This window comes from Pagrus pagrus, assembly GCF_965226575.1.
Source record: "Pagrus pagrus genome assembly, chromosome: 5".
NCBI classification, from domain to species: Eukaryota; Metazoa; Chordata; class Actinopteri; order Spariformes; family Sparidae; genus Pagrus; species Pagrus pagrus.
In genome coordinates, this window is record NC_140189.1 from 19,084,396 (window position 1) to 19,105,512 (window position 21,117).

The window sequence follows — 21,117 nt, forward strand, 5'->3', positions numbered from 1 at the left end:
GACAGTTAATTCTTGCACATCAGCTGAGGTGAAAGTCAAGTCAGAATACTGATTTTTTTCCCCCCTGTAAACATACTTGAGCTAATTTGCATGGCTTACTGTGTTGGAATCCTATTTTTAAACTCAGTTGTTTGTGTCTGTGTTCACACAAATATTTCCAGGTTTAATAATCCACCAGACATATTTTATCTGGCATGAATCTATCAGCGTAAGTGGGATGAAATATTTGACAATATTTATCCTTCTTGAAGGTCAGTTCTGACATTTGCTGGTCAACAACATGATGTCATCAAATAAAAACATGAACAATATGTTTCACCTTGCTCCCATCATCCCCCAAAACGCATATAATGTTTAAAATCCATATCAAACGCTGTGACTCATAAGAGCCTGCTTGCCCCTACCAACAGCAGACGCCAGATTGCATGTCTCATCAATGGCGCACTCCATTTAACATGAGCTGACAGACAGATTGCAATTTGTTTTACACACAACCTTTATGACAGCGTCCTTTACCATCCGGCGAACATAATATCATGTAGGTACTTAGAGTGGAGTTTTCGCTGAATGCATTTCCCTCTTGACCTTCAGACAAGGTGTCATATATTACGCCGTTACCCCCACAAAAGCTAAACCTCTGTGTGTGTGTCCTTGTATCAATGATTAAAGTTACAGCTGTTGACGTGTTGTTTAATTTGCTGGGTTGAAAATAATTACATGGCGCCAGTTGTGATTCCATCGCCTGTTATATTCAAAGGACACAACTGCAAGCAGGGGATGGCGTAATGCAGGCTGCTCTGTACTTCTGCTGTACATGATTGCTCCACTAGCTGTTTTTATGATAAGGTCTCTGTAGCCCCCTGGCACCATCCCCTCCTGCTCTACTGTTGATTCATGTGAAGGGGGTGACATCTTAAGGCACATACCTGCTGGGTACTGCTCCTCACAGCCAATATTTTTCCTTCTATATATACACAATGCTCTGTTGTCAAGTTACATCAAGCTGCATGACTTCAAATTCATGCACCCGCTGTGAATGGACTCTGGTGTACAACTTATCCTTATCTTGTTGCAAAAGCACTGTGTTTTGTTGTCAGATCATATTATGGTGGCCATATGCAATCATACATTAGTTACACAGGAGATTTACAGCATCTTTGATTCCTACAGCTGCTCTCATCTCCCCAAGGAGCTCTTCCTGCTCTATAAGCACGTGTGACCTGCCATCGGTAAACATCAAGGGCAGCGGCAGTGATCCACAAACTGGTTACTTTTTGTTTTCAGTTGTTCTCTCTGACTGCAACATCCACAGGGCTTTTCACCTGACATCAAGGCTTTCAAGGATCTCGAGGTTGTTTTTCTTACTGTAAGTGTTGTTATTGCTCATGTTGGCATTTTGAGAAAAAAAAAAAATGTCAACGGACACAATAGATTCTGCTCCAGATTCTTGCCTTTGATAGGCTGTATGGCTCTTCAGTAACCCGGTGAGTGGCCTAATCTAGTAATGCAAGGCATTGTCTACCTCTTAAAGCTGCACTTATCAATATTTTCATATTAACAATGGATCAAATGACCCTGTGTAATGTGAAAACCACAGCAGAAAAGTCTTACAGAATTATCACCAGATTCTGCAGTTTTAGTATCTACAGCCAACAACTTTACTGTTTTGATTAAGTCTCACCGCTCCTATCAACCTTGATTTCAGCAGCAGGTGCTGTAGTTATTTTCAGAAAATTAGCTCTTAAAACCCACTGAACACATTGAAACATTTATCTGCTCAAGAGACTGACATTCTACTCAGTTAGAAATTTGGAAAGGAACAAAAACAGAGATAAAAATTTGTCAGGTGGCCAAAGCCATGATTCAAACAAACAGATGGTTTGGTCAGATCACCATGTCTGCTGGATGTTTAAATAGGAAAGTGTTCGCTCACATATTTGTATCAACTTTAAAAGGTTATAATAATGTTAGTGTTGATGTAATCTATGTGCAAGATCTACACCCTCAAACTGGGAAACGGTAAAAAGAAATGTTGAACCAAAAATCAATCACTTACAATAGAACAAGACAAGATACCTTAAAGATAGCTTTGAAGGTTGGGGTGAGACATTCCTTGACTGTAAATGGAAGATTCTTCACTTTTTAACTTTGATATTGCGCTACAAAGATGTCAGTGAATACCTTGTTCTCCTGATTGTAGATTCAGTGATGCCCCAGAGACACTGGCCTCCTCTGAATCAGCCTCCATCTGAAATGTCCTGGGGGAAGCCTGTTGGGATGATAAAGAAAAGCTGCCCTGAAGCAGACAGATGTCCCAATGATTTTCAGCTCTGGGAATTGTTAGATAGCTCTTCACCGCTTTAAAGAACATATACATGGATCAAAAACATCCAAGAATGGCTTGGACTCTTAAGATTTGCTTTGATGGTAAGCAGGGCTTAAATAACCAATTATCCTGCTCGTGTCCCCTTGCATACAGGGAGGTAACCCCAAAGCTTTTCCTTTCATCTACTAAATGTTTGTTTCCGATTTGGTGAACCATACGTGGCTTACAAAATAAATTGAAAACACATCTAAATATTAATCATAAGATAACTTTTATATCATAGCCAAAGTCAGAACCCAAGATGCTGAATGTGACAGGAAGTGAACTCTCAGTTTGTGAGAAATGTAAAATCTCAACTCTCATCTCTTCACTTGAGTGAAGCTTTGACTGTGGGCAGACTGAAATAACCCACTTTCTCTTCTGCTCTGGCCTTCTTGAGATAAAGACTCCAAGTCAATCTGCCCACCACTGATCACTGACTCTAAGCCACTTTTATCCTCACTCAAGTGACCAGGAATCTAAACCAGAAGTCCATTCTCAAACCCCACAAAAAAAGAGAGAACGTGCACTGCTAAGCTAAAAGCTTAACCTGCAGCTCAAGTGCTGCCTTTAGGCTTAACTCTGCAAAGCTGACATATTCACATCAAGAAATGCTGCGGCCGAAAGCAGGAAAATCACTGAAGTCTTCATATTTGATATGTTAATGAATTGTTGTGGAAGACAGTGCGCTGGATTTTAAAGCTGCACTGTTATGCTGCCATCCTCTGCTGTGCGATGTGTCATGTGATTGCCTCCATTTGACCAGTGGTTTGCGTGCTTGTGTGTGACCTGACAGCATCTCCCAACCAACGGCTGGTTTGGCTTGAAATGTGCTGTGCAAATTCATGCTCCCAGCGGTGGAGAAACCTATTGATTTTTGTGACCCAACTTTCCTCAAAAGCCACCTTGAGGTCAAGCCCTGCCTGCTCCAGTGGCATGGTGCCTGGGTGGTTAGCACTCAGTTGACCCAGGGAAAAATGTCAAAGAAAAAGGCTTGTTTGAACTCCTCTGACAGACTGGAGTGTTGGAAATTAGGTACAGTGTTAGAAATATTCTTTGTACTGCCATTGACCAACCAGCTACCTTTAAAAAAGACAACCTTAGAAGTGCTTTTGACTGTTGGGAGGGGTTGAAATGTAAAGATGAATGTTCACAAGGAGAATTAAGAATAATCAAAAGCAATTTCAAGCAATACTTGTCCTCAAAGCTATCATCAAGTGCCAAACACTCTACCTTTGTAGTTAAGAGGTGGCTGATAAAAGTTAGCAGCTTCCTACTTCACAAAAAACCTGAAAGTATAATTAGCGTGCATTGACATGGGTTACAATGGATTCAAATGGAGTTTTCATTGCGTAAATAGCAGCTTTTGTGAAGCACTATAGCAGTGCTTTGAGAGAAATAGCAATGCTGGCATGTTGATGTTTAGGTGATGTTGCATGCTTGTCATTCAGCACTAAATGCAAACATTTATTTCACAAACAAAAATTTTGATTGGCACTATTGGAAAAATCAGGAGTTATTCATCCTCAAGGGACCATGAATGTCTGCACCAGAGAAAAAAATCAGGAAATAACAAGTCATTAGGATTGTTATTGTGAGAAACATTTGACTAGTTTCCTTGGCAATACATCCTACAGTTTTCCATATTTTTATTCTGAACCAATTTGTTAACCTGCTGGTGGATGGATTTCCAGAGATATCCTGCTGATGATACCAGAGGAAAAGTCAAAGGATCAGTCAGTAGTCAGGAGAATTTATCCACTAAGGACTCTGCATCTCTGTAAAAAACTTCATAGGAATCTATCCTATAGTTGTCAAGATATTTTACTCTAAACCATGACTGTCAACCTCACTGTGATGCTACAGAAGAAGTCTGGGGATCATAGGATTGATCCTCTAGGGACCATGAATGTACCATATTTCAATCTCGACTGATGTGGTGGATCAACAGACTGACCGACAGACAGACTGACAGTCGTGGACATTCCTCGAGCCGACAGAAACATCTCAAATCATGTATAATACATTTATGGTCTATGGTACCAAACATACAAGTGGAGACACAGTGTAGAATAGGATTATGATGCAGGAGTGGTTTGAGAAGTTTTCAAAACATTTCTACTCCTTTTTCCCCCCACTGTGAAAACGTGTCACTATTGGAAAACATTGTTACTGACAGGAATTCAAGCCACCAGAGATGCACTTTTTCATGAACAAAACAAGACAACTTCTCCCCTGTTGTTCTGTCAGGCCTATAGGGGGTGTTTGATACGATTTTAAAGAGCGTATTACTTTACTTACTAACCCTTATATAACAATGCTGTCATTTAAGAGAACAGTTTTGACTGCAAAGTTAACAGCAACTGAGGAGATTTTCAGACTTGGTGGTACAGTACATGGTGGCACATGTATTAAAATGTGAAACCTTTACATGACTCTTTGTTCATTTAAAGGTGAGGGTTAGGGTTATGCTATGTTTGAGCATTAGGAGTTGAACTAATTATTGTTAGGCAGTGGCACAGATCCAAAGGTGTTGCTCTTGCCTGGAGAAAGATGACCTTCTGTTTGTTTCTCTGTCTCAGGCTGGAAAGAGTGCAGACAAGCGTTTCTCAAAGTCTGGGTCATGACCTGCCCCTGGGGTTGGTAGATATCTATCTATATCTATCTACCTACACCTAAAAAATATATCTTAGAAAGCATTCACCCTGCTGACTACAGATGCAAGTCGAGCCTTTGAAAAAAATTGAACTCTAATGTATATAAACAGGATTCTTGTGTAACAACACTAGTTGAAGGTTTTTTACTGTTAAGTTTAGCCTTCAGTAAAAAAAATAGGACGTCTAGAAAAAGTAAAAAAACAAACAAACAAAAAAAAAACTGGGGAAACAGTTGGGTTATGCAGCACACATGCTGTTTACCATTGCACAGTTCTACACTGAAGCCAGCCCACTTGATCTGCTGTGTCCATCATGCTCTTTGCTGAAAGATTTATTAAAAGAATAACGGATTGTGCATCAAACACGGGGCGTCGGTTTGTGTGTTTAATCATAAGGGGTGAAAGCCGTGCTCAATCACAGGCCATTCCTTAACCTCTCGCCTCTGAATTGAGTTGAGCTCCTGTTTTTGCTGACACATCGAGGGTCATGTTGAGACGAATTGGTGCTAAGAAGAAACGGGTCCATGAAATATGCAACTCTGACAATGTGTGTGCATCAGCTTTGTAACCTGATGCGAGCACACAACATATTTTTCACAACTTGTTATTACCACTTTAATCACGTCAGCGCCTCCATTAGAGACAAACAGTTCAAAAATACAAAAACATTTAAGAGAGCTTTGATCAATTTCTTAAAAGGACGACTGGCTAGGTGGAGCTGAAAGAAACACTATGTGTAATCTAATCAGTCAGCCCTCTCACAATTATTGACATGCAACATGATGAACACTTCAACATGGAAAAGTCTGAGCAATTTCTTCAGTGTATTTTCCAGAAGTGCACTTGTGATTAAAGGTGGGTAGCATGCAGGCACACCCCAGCCATGTGCTGGAGCCATATAAGATGATAAGAATACGCATGCTCCAAGCTAACTCACTATCATGCCAATTATTTCCAATATATTGTACAAGGCCTAGTCTCTCCATGCATCTTCAGCCAGCACCTGACCTTTTACCCTCCCGGCCTCCTTCAATCCCACCTCCATGCAATAAAAGGAGCAGACACAGGATGGGAGAGTGATAAAGAACAGAGCAAAAAGGGCAACAAAAATGAAAAACCTGATAAGGCACACATACAGGATTAACCCGAACACTTTCTGAAAGCTAAGCGAGCGCCACCTTTTTATTGAGGAGATCCATCAAAGGTATTTCTTCACTCTTGCTCCTGCCAGCCCAGGTTGTGAATTTAACAGACCGTAAGACACCATTTTACCAAATTCTCCCTGAAGTCTCAGAGGATGTATTTGTTAGATGAATTGCATATGTTTATGTGGAATTTCGGATTTTTATTTACATGTTCATATCACTAGGTTTTGATTTTGGAGAGGCTACAGCTGAAGATTATTGTCTTTATTCAGACGACAGCCGATTACTTTCTTGAAAAATCATTTGTTTACTATTTATGGTTTATTTGATAGGGACAGATACAATATACGTACAAAAAACAGCTGTCCAATGCAAGTATCACAGTGTTTATAGCGGGATGGTAATTTGCATCACCCGTCCCCGTTTTTGAAATGTCCTAAAATTGTGGGAAAAAAAACAGCAAACTTTTGCAGAACACAAAGCGACTCTTCAAATTGCTCCCTTTTGTCCAAACCAACAGTCTAAAACACAAAGAATCCTCATTTAATACCAGAAATGACAAAGAAAAGCAGCAAATCATTATATTTAAAAACCCAATCCAATGTATTTTGGTGTTTTAATGATATTTCAGATTTTGTCCGAGTCCTTTCCTGACAATGTTGATGAGCCAGACTGTTTTTTGACAAATAACTAAATTTTAAGCTCAAAGTCCCAAAATTTAACTGGAATAATGATGTATGACTAAAGTAGAGTCTGGGAGTCATGCGTCACGCTCCATGCTTTGCTTCTATGGGTTATAAGAGTAGTGTGGCTCCTTTAAAGGTCCTATTTGGAAGAAAGTTATTATTTGAGTCTCATTCCTAACTCGTCAAATACTGGCGCTTTGGGATTGTAGGTCGGGTCAGCCATCATCCCATAGTGTCACTATTTGACAAGTTGGGAAATCCAAAGAAGAACTTTTGTTTGAGTGACAGCTATCGCTATCCCTGCTCATATCCCTTCTAATATTGATGCTATCGGAAATCTGTGCAATTGATGTTGATCTTGCTAGAACGGCAGTCTGGTTGCGGTGGTAATAATCACGTATGACCATTAACCTCTGTTTGAGAAATATCGTTGACCATTAGACAGGAAGAAAATTAATCTTATTAATCAATTATCAAAAAGATTTTCTTTTGATTGACAAATCAATCAATCGACTAACTGTTGCAGCTCTACCAGACACATAAATATTAATTACAAATTCAGAATATTCTTTCACCTCATGCCAAGTATAACTGCCCTTTCCAGCACAGGAAAACTAGCCAACTGCTCTCGGAGGAGACAAACATGAAATCAGAGCATCCAAAACAGACAAAAGAAAATAAATTATTCCTGCATCCTCTTTCAAGCTTGTACCGTGTCGAGAACACCTCAGCTCCCTCAAAATTCAGTGAGCATCAAAACCTACGCACCTGAAGCAGCTCAGACTGTGAGTTTCTTTTCTCCTTTCCTCTGACTACATTAACACTTAAAACTGTGTCTTGACTCACCAATCCCACAAATCTTACCTGTGAGAACCATGCGAACATTCAGTCGCACACGACTCATAAAGTAATCCCTCATAACTCATAACCTTTAGTGCAAATTAAATTGCATTCATATGAAAAACATTGTTATAACTGTGTACATGTTTTGATATGCAAAACGGTGAAGTTCCTGAGAGCTAGGAGGGCGTTGAATCATTGTCTGGAAATAGATTACCAACTCTAGCAGTGACACCTCTAGTCTCCCACTGTGACAATACAGATGATCTCTGGGTGGATCTTGTGCTTACAGTTCATGATTGATTTCATCTTCGAAAATGAATACAGAAATAGCTCCTTCAATGAAAGTCATAGTGAAAGGTACAAAATAATATATAGTATTCAAGCGTTCAATGGTTCAATGAGCATCAAAACTTTCTTCTGAAGATGAAAGTCGATGGCTATTCTTTTTGTGGCTCATTTCTACCAAAAAGCATAACAAATGGTACACAGATTTGGAAAAGTTTCCTAGATATTTAATCCACTTATATGTGTTTCACATTCTTCTATAAAAAATAATTCTTTGGAGGAGTTTTTTGCCATGATTGGATGAGCATACAGGAGAGAGCTAACAGGAAATGAGGGGAGTAGGTGTGTTTGGATATAAGATGGCAAAAACTCAGTTCACATTTCCAGAAGAGCGTGGTTGAGGTGTAATTCACCAATTACTCATTCTCTGCCTGATCCAACAACACAGGTGAGGAAGGTCTGAATGGAAGTGAACAGGATTCTACAGCTGTGTATCCACTCATCCTTGTGAAGTCTTAGAAATTAATGCCTTTTCTGTTTCATTCAGAAATTTAAGTCGCATCGTAGAATCTACAGATGCTCTAACTGCTGTTTCACTGGGTCTTAAAACCTTCAGGTCATCAGTGTTTCACATTTAATAAAAAATTAGGGATATGACGAAGGATGATTCGGACATAATTTAATAGGTTCATATCAGTTAAAACAAACCTGATCCTCTCTTTACTCAACTTGACTGCCAACCTCAGTCTGACAAGTGTGGCAGCATTGCTCTCCGTCATGACAGCTGGGCTCCACACCAAATATGCAAATGAAAATTAGAGTGTGTAAATGTAAAAAATCATTTGGTTGCACCAGTGCTCTGACACACTGGTTGCCAAATACACAGATTTGCTAAGCACTGACGTAACAAAGCTGCTATCTGTTCCCTCTTAAAAAGAGCTGTATAAAACGTTCAGCTGGCAGCTTTTTCTTTTTTCAGCCAGGGCCGTCGCTTTCAAGGGTTAAAATGACGAATGTCAAGGTCGTATCAGCAGTCACTGACCAATGTTAATTCTGTGTATGGATTTTTTTTCCGGCCAATATCGATAATTCATATTTTAAGTTAGGTTTCTGTCCTGTAGTTTCTGCACACCTGCGGGTCAGAAAGGTTCAGATATTGTGAGCAAAGATGGATGACTTAATATTCCATATCTTGGGGCGCCCCAGGAGCTCAGTTGGTAGAGCGTGCGACCCGTGTACAGAGGACTTGTCCTCGCTGTAGCGACCCAGGGTTCGAATCTGACCTGTGGCCAGTTGCTGCATATCACCCCATTTCCTGCCATCTGTCAAGCTGTCGTGTCGTGTCAATGAAAAGGCCAAAGAAATACTCCATAGCTCTAATAAGATTTGTTGTGTTAAAACTCAACATGTTTGGCTCTCTAGTCTACACTGTGTGGCTCTATCCAGCTGCTGCAGTTGACTTCATGAGCATGCTGCCTGCTGTGCTTCTTCTTCTTCTCTGCTGCGCTCGCTAGATCAATGAAAGCAATTTGGGTTTGTATTATTGTCTCCATTTATCGGCTATAATTTTATTATCGTCTACATAGGCGACAATACAAAATACCCAATAATTACAGGGCTGATATATACTGTGCATCACTACTTCCGTAAGTAACTAACCAAAATAATACTGAATATTGTGTTTCCGTGCACTTTGCATGCTGGTACAAAAAATAAAATCATACTTTTAATCTAGCGTGGTTAATTGTTGGGTGCAATATGGGTGCAAGTAGATCCTGCAAAGATCAAGCACAGGAATGTGAGGGAAGTCCAAGACAGTTCATATAGACAAAGCAGACGCCTTGCTTCAGCAGCCAGGCACAACGCCCAGTGCTGTCTGATAGCTAGTGGCACAAATGAGCGCTTAATACACTCAATAGTGCACCTTTAAAGGAATAAGGCAGATGCTGAAGATGCGCCATTATTACATCAGCCCTCTGTGGACTTTGTAATGTGTTGTGGAAGGTGTGCAGGTGTGTCATTATGCTCTCCTCTCATGTTGCCTTTTCAGTTTGTTCTCATGGTGTTAGTTCAGTGTGGACACAAGCACAAAGTTCACTAGTAAAGACTTAATGATGCTGTAGAGAGAGAACGACCTCAGCTTCCACAAGAACAACATGCCCTCTCGCACCATCAGACCAGTCCAGGTTACGTTCACCCTCCTCCACCTCCAGGCCGCCACAATCTGCAGCTCCTCACCCTCTGAATGTTGACAGATGCCACCAGCTGCTTGCTTGACATTACTGTCATTAGGAAGCAGCTGCTTCTCATCACACCCCCAGCAAAGCTTGCCACCAGACTCTGATCTGATTTCCACCTCTTTGAAATAACTGAAGCATCCCTTGGTAGTTTAATCTCCGAACATAATCCAGAGTTGACTCTGAAGCCTGAGGTGTAGAGAGAGTGGAGTTAACAGTAACAGTAGAATTAGTGCTGGAAGACAGTTTTCTCCCACTGTAACCACGTGGGAGTTATGCTCACAATTTTGATTTGAAATTTAAATGGAAATATAGTGAAATTCAATTCAATGATCCCCCAAAGCGAGGGGCTTCTCTGCCTGAGAAAGGAGGCAGCCAGGGCTCTGAAATGTGTTTGAACATCTGCCTACATATGAAAGTTTCTTTGTTATATGTCAGTAATATCTACAAATACAAGTACATTGCTGACAGTAAGGATACAGAAATCGGCAAACAAAGCTCAGTTAAGCAAAGAAAACTACAAGTATCTGGGTTGAATTGCTAAGTAAAGAGAGCGAGTTCATGAATTCTGCATTGTGGGTTCTCACTCTCAAGTATGAAGCAGGCTGTGTCAGTCTAAACACTCAGACATTTGACTGGTGCTGTAGGTAACAGTACAGTCTCCTGAGAAAGGCCTTTACTACTCTGCTGCCTGTCCAACACACTGCTCTCAACACAAACAAAGTGTGCCCTGTCCTTGTAGAGTGTAATACAGGAAATAATGCCTGTGCATCAGTGAGCCTCTCAGAGCAGAGGGCACTGGACGCTTCCTCGTCTCTCCATGCTTTCATCCTCTTCACATGCATATAACGGGTACAGTCAACAGCACAGTGGTCTCGTCCATATCAGTACATTAGAGGATGTGTGAGACTCGACTGTATTTTCCATCCATCCTTTTATCAGCACTTTGAAACTTGAGTCACTGTGCTGCTGCTGGATTCTAATCATGTGCTGGTGACAGCTTCTGGAGCAGTGTTTTCCTCTACATTTAATTTGTTACCACATGGAGCGGTGTGACCTAATGATGCCCTGATAGTTGTTTGTGGAAAAAACTGTACACCGAGGTTCACAAAATCCTCAGTAGTTACCATGCAGCAAGTAAGGACCGAATCAATGAAGACAAAATATTTAATAAAACAAACATAATAAAATCTCCCTTAATCCTGATGATGAATGACTGAATATTTCTAAATTATATTTAACAGTATATGTGCTTTTCCTGCACACACTTAGGGACACCCATGCATGCCACATGTATGTGAGTAGTGTAGAGCGCACGTTAAACATCCTGTGCAACACAAAGCAGAAAGACGAAGTAACACTTTATAATAATTATCATTAATAAATAAATTAATAGTTGCATAAACTTCAGTTGATAGTTATTTGACTGTTAACAAACAATTAAATGTTTATAAACATCAGTTGATGCTTTATAATGGCTATGCAAGTAATAGTCATGATAAACTACACAGTACTCATTAACCATTTACACGTATACTTAACAAGTATCATAAACATCAGTTGCAACTTTACAATAAACAATTGCTTAATAGTGAAATAAATATTCACTAGAGTTTAATTGACTTTAAATTTAGCATTTATAAATAATGTTTATTCAAAAGTTACATGTATACCATAGATGGAGAATGGAAAAATATTGTTGCAGGTCTTCCTCAATGGATAAAGACATGCACAATACCATTAGTAAGTCATTAGTGTCTTTAAAGAGAATTGTGATAGCCATTGGTCTGTAATGAATATTTCTGCCGAAATGACTGGTTGATAGTAAGACACATAATTAAGTAATACATAATTATGTTCGCATGATGCAAACTGCTGACTAAGTAGATTGTTGTTTTGTCCAGTGAATGTGTACATTTAAAAAAGCATTGCATGTCTGCATCTGCTAGCGGGCCATCACAATAAGGCACAATGGATTTTCCACTGCAGGAGAGACTTGATGTGCTCTGCAAAATATGTGCATATACTGTACCGGTATCTCCAATTGGCCCGACTGATATCAGCATATTGGATATTGACAATAATCTAATGTTGCGCATCCCTAATTGTTTGCACTGGATTAGTAAATTATATATAGATGCTCATAGCACAAATAGAGATTATTTGGACCAAGTTGTACCATGTTACACTGTGACAAAGATTTTAAACATGGGATTTAACAATGCACGCTAAAAACATTTTAAATGTTGAGAAAATGTTATATAAATATGTTTGTTACACCTTCAGGATACGTACGCTGTGTTGCGGCAAGAAAAACAGAATGTAAACAAACCCTTCGTTGACATGAAAACATGGGAGACTTAAACCCCTGAGTGCAATGTTGTTTATTGTTTCATACATCTGTGAAGCATCTTAGGCATGCTAATGATATTCTCCATGGGTCTTCTAAAGAAGAAAAGTAACCTTTTTGCAGTGGCTTATTGCAGTGTGCCCATCCTAGGTGGCCAAAATACATAAAATGTTTTGCATTGCAACCAAGTGTCAATAATTTCATGTGTTTTACATTTCTTTTCATGCTTCATTTAGGCAAGACTTGGTGAAATTCAGAGAGGATTTGCGACTTATGCCCCTACACATGCAGGGAGGCGCTCTTTGATAGACAATATCATAAGAAAAAATTCAAGGATTTTCTTAGGACAGCCTGATGGCTCACTGGTGCACTGCTGTGTCACAGCCAGACGCTCCAGACTGTTTCCTTGCCTTCTGCTCAGTGCATGCTAGGACAGCATCACTGTCAGCCTGATCAGGAATGAGTAGGGTTATTAAGAGGATCAGCGAATGAAACATTTCCATCATAATTCAGCAGACTATGTGATAACAATAGCAAAAATCATTCTGTCTTAACATCATTGACTTTTCTCATCATTTCTCTTTTATGTATTTTTGTAAATATTTAAACATAAACCATAAAAGAGCAAACTACACAAAGGAAAAAACAGGCAAGCAGAAGTTGGGAACAAATAAAGACAACCAATCTACTGTGTTGTTCAAGGTCAAAAATATTGTTACTCCTCTGTAAACCAAAACACAACTGTGGTAGCCTGTGGCAAAAATTGGATCATTAATTACAAATTAAAACGTGACCTTAAGAATAAGTGCTGCTTAATGGATTCTACTATATTTGGATGCTTGGTATAATACATTTCATGTAGACTCCTAAAATCCTGAATAAAAAAATTCAAGTCACATCCTCCACTTACAGCACAGTTGCTTTTTAGCTTTCACATTCAGTCCCACTGACACATCCCCCAAGGGAAGGTCAAACAAACTTTTGACACGATTGCATGGGCACATTTAAAGTATGAAATAAAACTGCTGCCAACATATTGTAGCTTCACATTTACCCACATCACCACCCATTTTCAATATCAGAACTTGAGCACTTCGGTCCAATAAAATTTGGAAAGTCTAGAAGAGCCGCAGGATTTAAATCATTTTAACCCCATTCACGTTAGTCGAGCGCTAAACAGGAAGTTAGCCAGCTCATTCTGTGGAAGACTTAAGTGAGTGCACGGTTTGGGCCCCACAATGCGGGAGATCCAGGTCATTTTATACCCGGGAAGTTTTTTTGACTTCATGTGCCACTGGGCAGCTTTCATAGGAATGAATGGAGCTCCTCCTCCTCCAAAGCTGTATCTAAATTTTAATTGTTGGATCCATGTCTTAAACCTCAAAGGGCTGTAAACACAACAATGACCTTCTAAAGTTAAAATGATAAACATGTCTGCAGTTTCATATTACACACATGTACACACTGCCATTGTATTCACTATCTTTGAGCTCTGTTTTGGTCAATAGTAGAGTTGTGGACCATAGAATCATAAAATGAGCTAAAAGACACTAAACTGCTCCGTAGAGCTGCAGAGTCGTCATCTGATTCTCTGCGAGTTTGTCATCAAGTAACCCCTCTCACATTAGACAGTCATTGGACCCAATGTTGATATAAAATTCTGATCAGATTCTTTCAATTCAATTTCTGTATACGCACACAACAACAAAATACAGAAATTCCAACTAGAACCACTCTGTAATTTGATATCAAGATTGCTTTAATACAATATGTATGTGATTGAAAATGTTTTCATTTGAAGTTTTCGTGTAAAAACATCATAGTAGGTAAACAGTTATGTGAAAAGACACAACAATGGCTTGAGTTTAAACATGCCATGACTGAGCTGTGACTCAGTTATTTGAGAGGTTGGTATTACTGTCTGGTAAAAATGTTAACGACATGGCTTCACTCCAGCGTGGTGTGATAAGCTGAAAGGGTACATTACAGAAAATGGGTTCCTGCTGATGAATTAATGATAAAAGTTTGGTCTACGTGTTACATAAAGGAGGGCTCTGATGAGACTGCATATTTAAGATAGAAATGAAACACTGAACTTTCCTTTCATACTATCATTATACAAAGGTTTCTGTTAAACTTACAGATAGTAATGATTATTTTCAGTGTAATTAGATGTACCGGATGCTTTTCCTTTTGCCCGCTCTGAACCAGATGCTCTCTACTTCCAGTATTGAACCAGCCTTTGAGAAATCTGAGGACCTGTAAACCATCTATGGGCATAAAATTTGTCATATTGGAATACAAATCACCTCTGCTGCTCAGGACATAGTCATTGCCACACTGATTACTGCCTCACTAGATTCATTTAATGTTGTCTCTGCTTACACATAGATCAATGCCAAAGCGAACAGAAAGTCCTCTACTGTGCCCTTGATATCCCGCACTTTAAATTAGTTTAAGAAATCTTGTAAATTGTCAAGCAATATACAGAGGGTGGACAAAATAATGTATATATATATCATAATCAAAGGACAGTAAAGTAATGAAAGCACCTTTTCAAACACTGAACACAGACGGATCAAAAGTTACATGAAAATTCAAGCAGAAACAGAGCGGCCACATCAAGTAACACTTAGATAAACAAAACTGTTACCATGATTTTCTCTTAATCAGCTTTAATTAAGTTTTATTTTATTAATTGACAAATTCTTTCAGCTCTAGTTTTGTCAGGCATGCAGTTTGTTGTTCACAGACCAGTCGCATCTGGGATTTGTGATGTGATTTGTGATGGTTGAGATGGACTACAAGAAGCTCCAAACTAGGTCCAATTTGCTTCCTTTTCTTTCCATCCAGCCGGCAAATGTAACTTTAGCAGCTGAGTCTATGTGGAGAGGCTAATTGTTGTGTTGCCTCAGCCAGAGTCACTGTGAGGGAGAGAATCCTCAGAGAGCCAGGGGAGGACCGGCCATCTGGAGTAGTGGGAGTGCTCCTTGTGGACTGGCAAGTGTAAGTTCACCACATCTCAGGAGTCCATCATTCTCCCTGAGCCAGTTTTACTTTGTGAGCTGAACTGAAATTATGAAGGACTGACTGCATGAATTTAAAATAACAAATGAGTGTAATGCTGCCTTCGGGTGCTGTCAGAAGTAGGAAAATTTCAAGTTAACTATGAATGAATGATATAAATGAGGAGATAAATGAAATAGGACAGTCTGTAATTCCTGTAGTTCAATACATTTATTTTATGTCGGATATAATTATGACTGTTCATACACACGTGGGATACAACCACTCATTGGAGTGTGTGAGCTGCTGAATTTGCTTGGTTAATGCCACTTTATGTATAACTTTGTCATTATAGAAAACTGACAGGGGTCTCAGTGGCTCTACCAGTGTGCATTGCTGTCAGTCCTAGGAGTTGCTTGAGTCAATCATTTTCAAATCCACAACAATGGAGCTTCGGGTCTTTGGTCTGTTATATGTTTTCATGAGCCTGATGAAGTACTGAGCAGAATGCATCACTCATGCCAGCATTAATTAGGCATCCTTGATCATAAATATTTTTATGGGCAGAGTGTACACTTACTACCACACACACACACATTTACATCTACTCTTCCAGCACCTCCTGCCTCACATTATACAGTGTGTGCAGAGCTTCGAACTATTTCAGTAAAGCAGCCTTGTCAAAAACTGATGGAAAAGTAAGATTTTTTCCATGCCGCATTATCTAAAAATAGGCTACACGACTAATAATCCATGCCTTTGTCATTTGTGTGATACTGTCATTAGCTTTCTTTGGGAGAAAACTTCAAATTATGAATGGGTAATTGATACGTTTTTGTTTTATGAGCCGTTTTACTGATCTGCTTCACAGAAAACAAGTGGCAGGCTTGAAACAGGCACCCAGCTAGTTTTCACTAGTTTATTCAAAGTCATATTTTTGGCTCGCTGTCTTCCATTATCTGACTGCGCCACAGAAACAGGGCTTTTGTCTGCAGATGTTTTCCGAGGAAGATTATTGGCAAGTATTTAATAGCTGCGCCTCATTACAGTTGAGTAGTCATCTTTGAGCTGTGCGATCTGCATGAAGCTCACCAGCACAACTGGGACACGTTCAGCAGTGACAGTGATCTGAGAGCAGCTTTTTGTCCTGATATAACCTGGTGCAATACAAAGGGCCGAGGCCTGTAATTTGAGGACATACCATTACGTTTATTGGCAAGGCAAGCAGTTGTTCACACGCAGCAGTGGTGGAGCTAAAGCTGGTGGTAACGGCCTAAAAAGGAAGGGCTAATTAAAAATAATGAGCTGCACGGGTTGCCTGCGAATCAGTCACATATACAGTGAGGGACTGATCAACCTTCAGTGGATCTAATCATTAATATGTCAGATCAATAAGGTGGCAGTGTACTGTAAGTGAGAGCAAGGAGCCTGAGCAAGCACATACACACAATACATCACGTTTACACACTCCTGGACAGTGAACCAAGGACAAAACACTCCCTCCAGTGATTATCTTGAAAACAAGGAGAAAGTAGTCCCTTCTCCACTCTTTAATTGGCTTATTAACAGTATTCAGTGTTAAGTCATTTATTTAATCAATTATATTTCCTTGTGCATGGAAAATAATTAAGCTTGAAATTTATTGTAGATTATATTTTTGTGTTATGAAGTGAAGGTGGCGGAAGACCCTCTTTATTATGCAGCAAGCATTGCATGAAAAATGTATTTTTACTTTCCCATTGCCAGCAGACTTTATTCACCCAGGATGTAAAGAATAGATTCTAACACAAAAAAAAAAAATTAAGAGGCTTAGTCTAATAAATCAGCTTTAAAGTCTGCTGGTCACATTGTGTCTAAGGTATAAGCATTATTACCTATAGCTATTGTTTTAGATTAAAATAAATAAAGAAAAAGGAACACTTATTTTCTCAGAGCATTAGTTTAGTTCATGTACCATGTCAAACTGTAAATATATATATATATATATATATGTATGTATATATATATATGGAGTGTCTCTTTTTGTTCAAATTATTACAGTTATATGAGATGTCCAGTGGAGCAGTAAACACAAACACTGTTAGTGCTCCTCAGAGCAACCCCTAAGGGCCCCTTAGGGACTGCAACACTTTGCCACACCTGTTCATGTTTTTCCTGTCAAGTCACGCTGAATTTCTACTACATTCACTCAGAGAGAAACTGAGGGACAAAACAGTTGTCTTGAGTCGGTAACGACTAAAGTAAAAGTAATCTTATATGCCACCAGATTCTGGGTACAAACTTTTGCAAAGAAATAAATAGTAAAAGATGAAAAATAAATATACAAACAAACAAAAGGAACAAAAAGTCACATTTCAGCCACACTTGTGACAGCATGGATACCGATGTCATGGGGTTTGGGGCTTCTCTCTTGTCTGCTCCTCTTTCTTATTCAAAGGACAAAAAAATGCTCATAACCGATGCAGCATAACCGATACAGTTATATGGTACAATGAACTTAAGCATCATAAACAATATAGAGAGATGAATTCACTTTTAAACACTCAGCTACACCAGCAAGCAAGCAAGCATTTCACTTCTGATCAGCATAATGTTATTAAAATAAAAGTCCCGGCATGAACAATATTGGCATTGTGCTCGCCGTATCATCCTTCTCCACTAATTGGCTAAGAGTCAAGCTAAATTGAACTTTGTTCCATCCTAAAAACAGATGCAAATTTGCAGATTATAGAGGAGAACAGAGAGAGTACAAGAGTGCCAAACTGTGACGGTGCATTTAAAGGAGCTGTGAAATTTGGTCCAACACTCTGAGAATAACAGGTCCAAAACTGAAGATATGCATACATAAGTTTGGAAGATAAATGTTAGTTCATAAATACTAATAATGGTCTTTGTATGACTCACAAGCGCCCATCTGAAACTGACACCAAGCGTTTCCTAATGAAGACATGATTATATTTCTGCTCGAAATAATTCTTCTTTGTTAAAGTGAATTCAGTGTGTGAAAGGGCTGTAGTAATGAAGTCTTTTATTTTTATCCTTGCCATTAGCTACTGGTGTAGTGAAGTTGTAGCTGTGTCAGTTATTATTCATAATAGTTCGAATGAAATAGTATTATTTAGCTCACTTTTTCTCTCAAGGTTACAGCCGAGTGGAAGGGTTCGGTATTTTTTGTCATGGCTTATCCAAAGATTTTTAATGAATGTTAATGAAAGCCACAAAAGGTGCAGGAAATTGCTTGAGGCTGAGAAGCAAGGCATACATCCTGATGACCCCACTCATTATGGTTTTCTGATTGACGATGATAGGGCATTCCCAGTTGGAAACAGAGTGTATATTTCTACAGCCAATTACAAACTCTTCACAGGCAGATTTCCTTTGTCTCAGGGACAAAACTCAAAATTCCCAAGTCTATTACATCTGTCCCAGAGAGGTGCAACTCTAAAGGCAATTAGCCTCGGCCTCCCAAAGGATCGCCTCCATAGGGATGACATATGTTTATTGTTTGTTATGTTTGTAATGTAAAAATAGATTGCATGCTCTTTTTAGGTCAGGAACACAAGCACTGTGATTCACTCTCATAATATCTTACTCATAGTTTAACTCATCGGTCTCAGTATCAAAGCCTCTTCTGAGACTTTGATAAAAAGTTTTAATTGGCTTCATTAGTGACACATTCCGTGTCTCCTGAGTTGTTTCTCAAATCAAAAAACTAAACTTGTAAATTGGATAAATGCCCACATATTGATTCATTTTTTTCCCTTCCTGAGTCCTTTGATAGCACTTTAGCTCTTTAATTTTTTAACTGTTTAGCTCCCTTTGCTCTCTAAATCTAGCTTACAGCAATGACAGTGCACTGCAAACCTGTATGCAACTATCTTTAAGTCTGCAGATCAACTCACGTGGCCTGAAAGTGTGCTCAAAAGTACATGTGCCGACTAAATCCCTCTTTCTGACATCTGTCATATCAGAGACGGTGAAACCTAATAGATTGTGCCATTCGAGGAGCTCATGAGTGGATGTCATGCAGGTTGAAGGTCATATGTTTGACCTCACTGAAGCAAATGCTGTCAAGAGATCTGTTGCTGTGGATCCGCTGCAGACAGTGTATCCAGACCTCAGCTGCTCTTGACAAATACATCAGGCTTTTATCATCTCATTATGGCGAAAGAGGCTAGGTGTGTCAAAAAGTCAGGTGTTCATGTACGAAAATTGGATTTTGCAGTCATGGTGCACAATAATATGCTTCAGATAACAGTGTCATTCAAATGGCAAAGGTTTGTTTGTTTTTTTCCCTCACATTGTAATGAGATCCTCCAGCGTTTCCTTGGGGATATGAATTTAACCTCATCTGGATTTATACAAAACACAATGAATGTATGAACCGTGTGGGAGGAGGAAGAGAAGACAGCGTGGAGAGACTTAATTTAGATGCAGCCATGTTAAAGGGCCACATGTGAATTAAAAAGTAATACATAACATCAGGTATTCATGATTATTTATGAAACACTGAATTACTATGGCCTAACTGCATCTTTGTAACAATGCATTTGAATGAACATCATCATGATCAAGTTTTTAAGCCCGCGTTGGTGGGTAGTACAGCATTTGAACTGCGGCTTGCCCTTATATTATCCCTTTTATGACAACAAAGTGATGAGACAGTGTCCCATTCATTATTCATGCTAAACAGACCATATTCACAACAGAGAGCGACTGCTGTGCCTCGACGTAACACCAGACAATACTAAACAGGAGGAAATGAGATGTTAAAGTTAAGATTTATGAAATTCGTCTTGTGGCATTCTCTTTGAAAGTCTTTTCTCCACCCTGACATATCAATGTATTATGCATCATGCTTACACGTGCTCTTATGTTCAGATGAATTATGAGGAAGGAGGAAGAACAGCTAGGTAGTATACACTTCAAAACATGGTAGCTGATGCCATCTCTTTCCCATTATTTATACCCCACTCACACACTCACAAACTCATTCAATAACACCACTGTGAGCCGACCCTTATAGCCACATTTTTCTCTCTTTTTGTTGGTTGTTACCTCAGCTGCATGCTCTTCCAAAGCAGGCAGGTGTTCTCATTTACAGGTTTTATAATGGAAGGAAAAGGGAAATTAATATGTAGTAATAATAATAAACAGAATGCATGGTGATGAATAAATCATAATTTACTTAATTAATATTCAACAAGTGATTTCTAATAACTACTGTCTCATACTAATCACTAGCAAATTAAATACCTGACGTGATACAGCCACTATTTAATGAATCAGTATTATTAGCATGTTATGTTAAAACAACCGTTAAAAAAGCACCCATCTGTGCCTGATAGTACACATTATGTTTGCTGCACCTAAAAAGATCCAACAGAAGTTTCTTTGCTCTTAAAAGAGTTTTTATGTGGCTCTGACACAGAAAAAAAATTATATCTCATGCCCACAGAAAAAGTCAAAAGGCCATTAAGATATAGAAAAAGCAATTCAATAAGAGAACAATTGCTGAACAATGGCAAAATGACATCGTACACA

General features: G+C 39.1%; 1 protein-coding gene across 6 annotated transcripts in view; it reads right to left on the reverse strand.

Moving 5' to 3' along the window:
- The window catches only part of LOC311257296 (uncharacterized protein), a 232,517-nt gene that overhangs the window by 85,502 nt on the left and 125,898 nt on the right, over window positions 1–21,117 (reverse strand). For all 6 annotated transcript variants that reach the window (XR_014622607.1, XR_014622608.1, XR_014622609.1 and 3 more), the window contains one exon: window positions 2,182–2,296. Coding sequence is in view for 3 of the 6 variants with exons in the window: in XM_084352839.1 (XP_084208965.1) it covers window positions 2,182–2,296 (115 nt within the window). In the remaining 3 variants the exon portion in view is untranslated. The remainder of the gene's footprint in view (window positions 1–2,181; window positions 2,297–21,117) is intronic.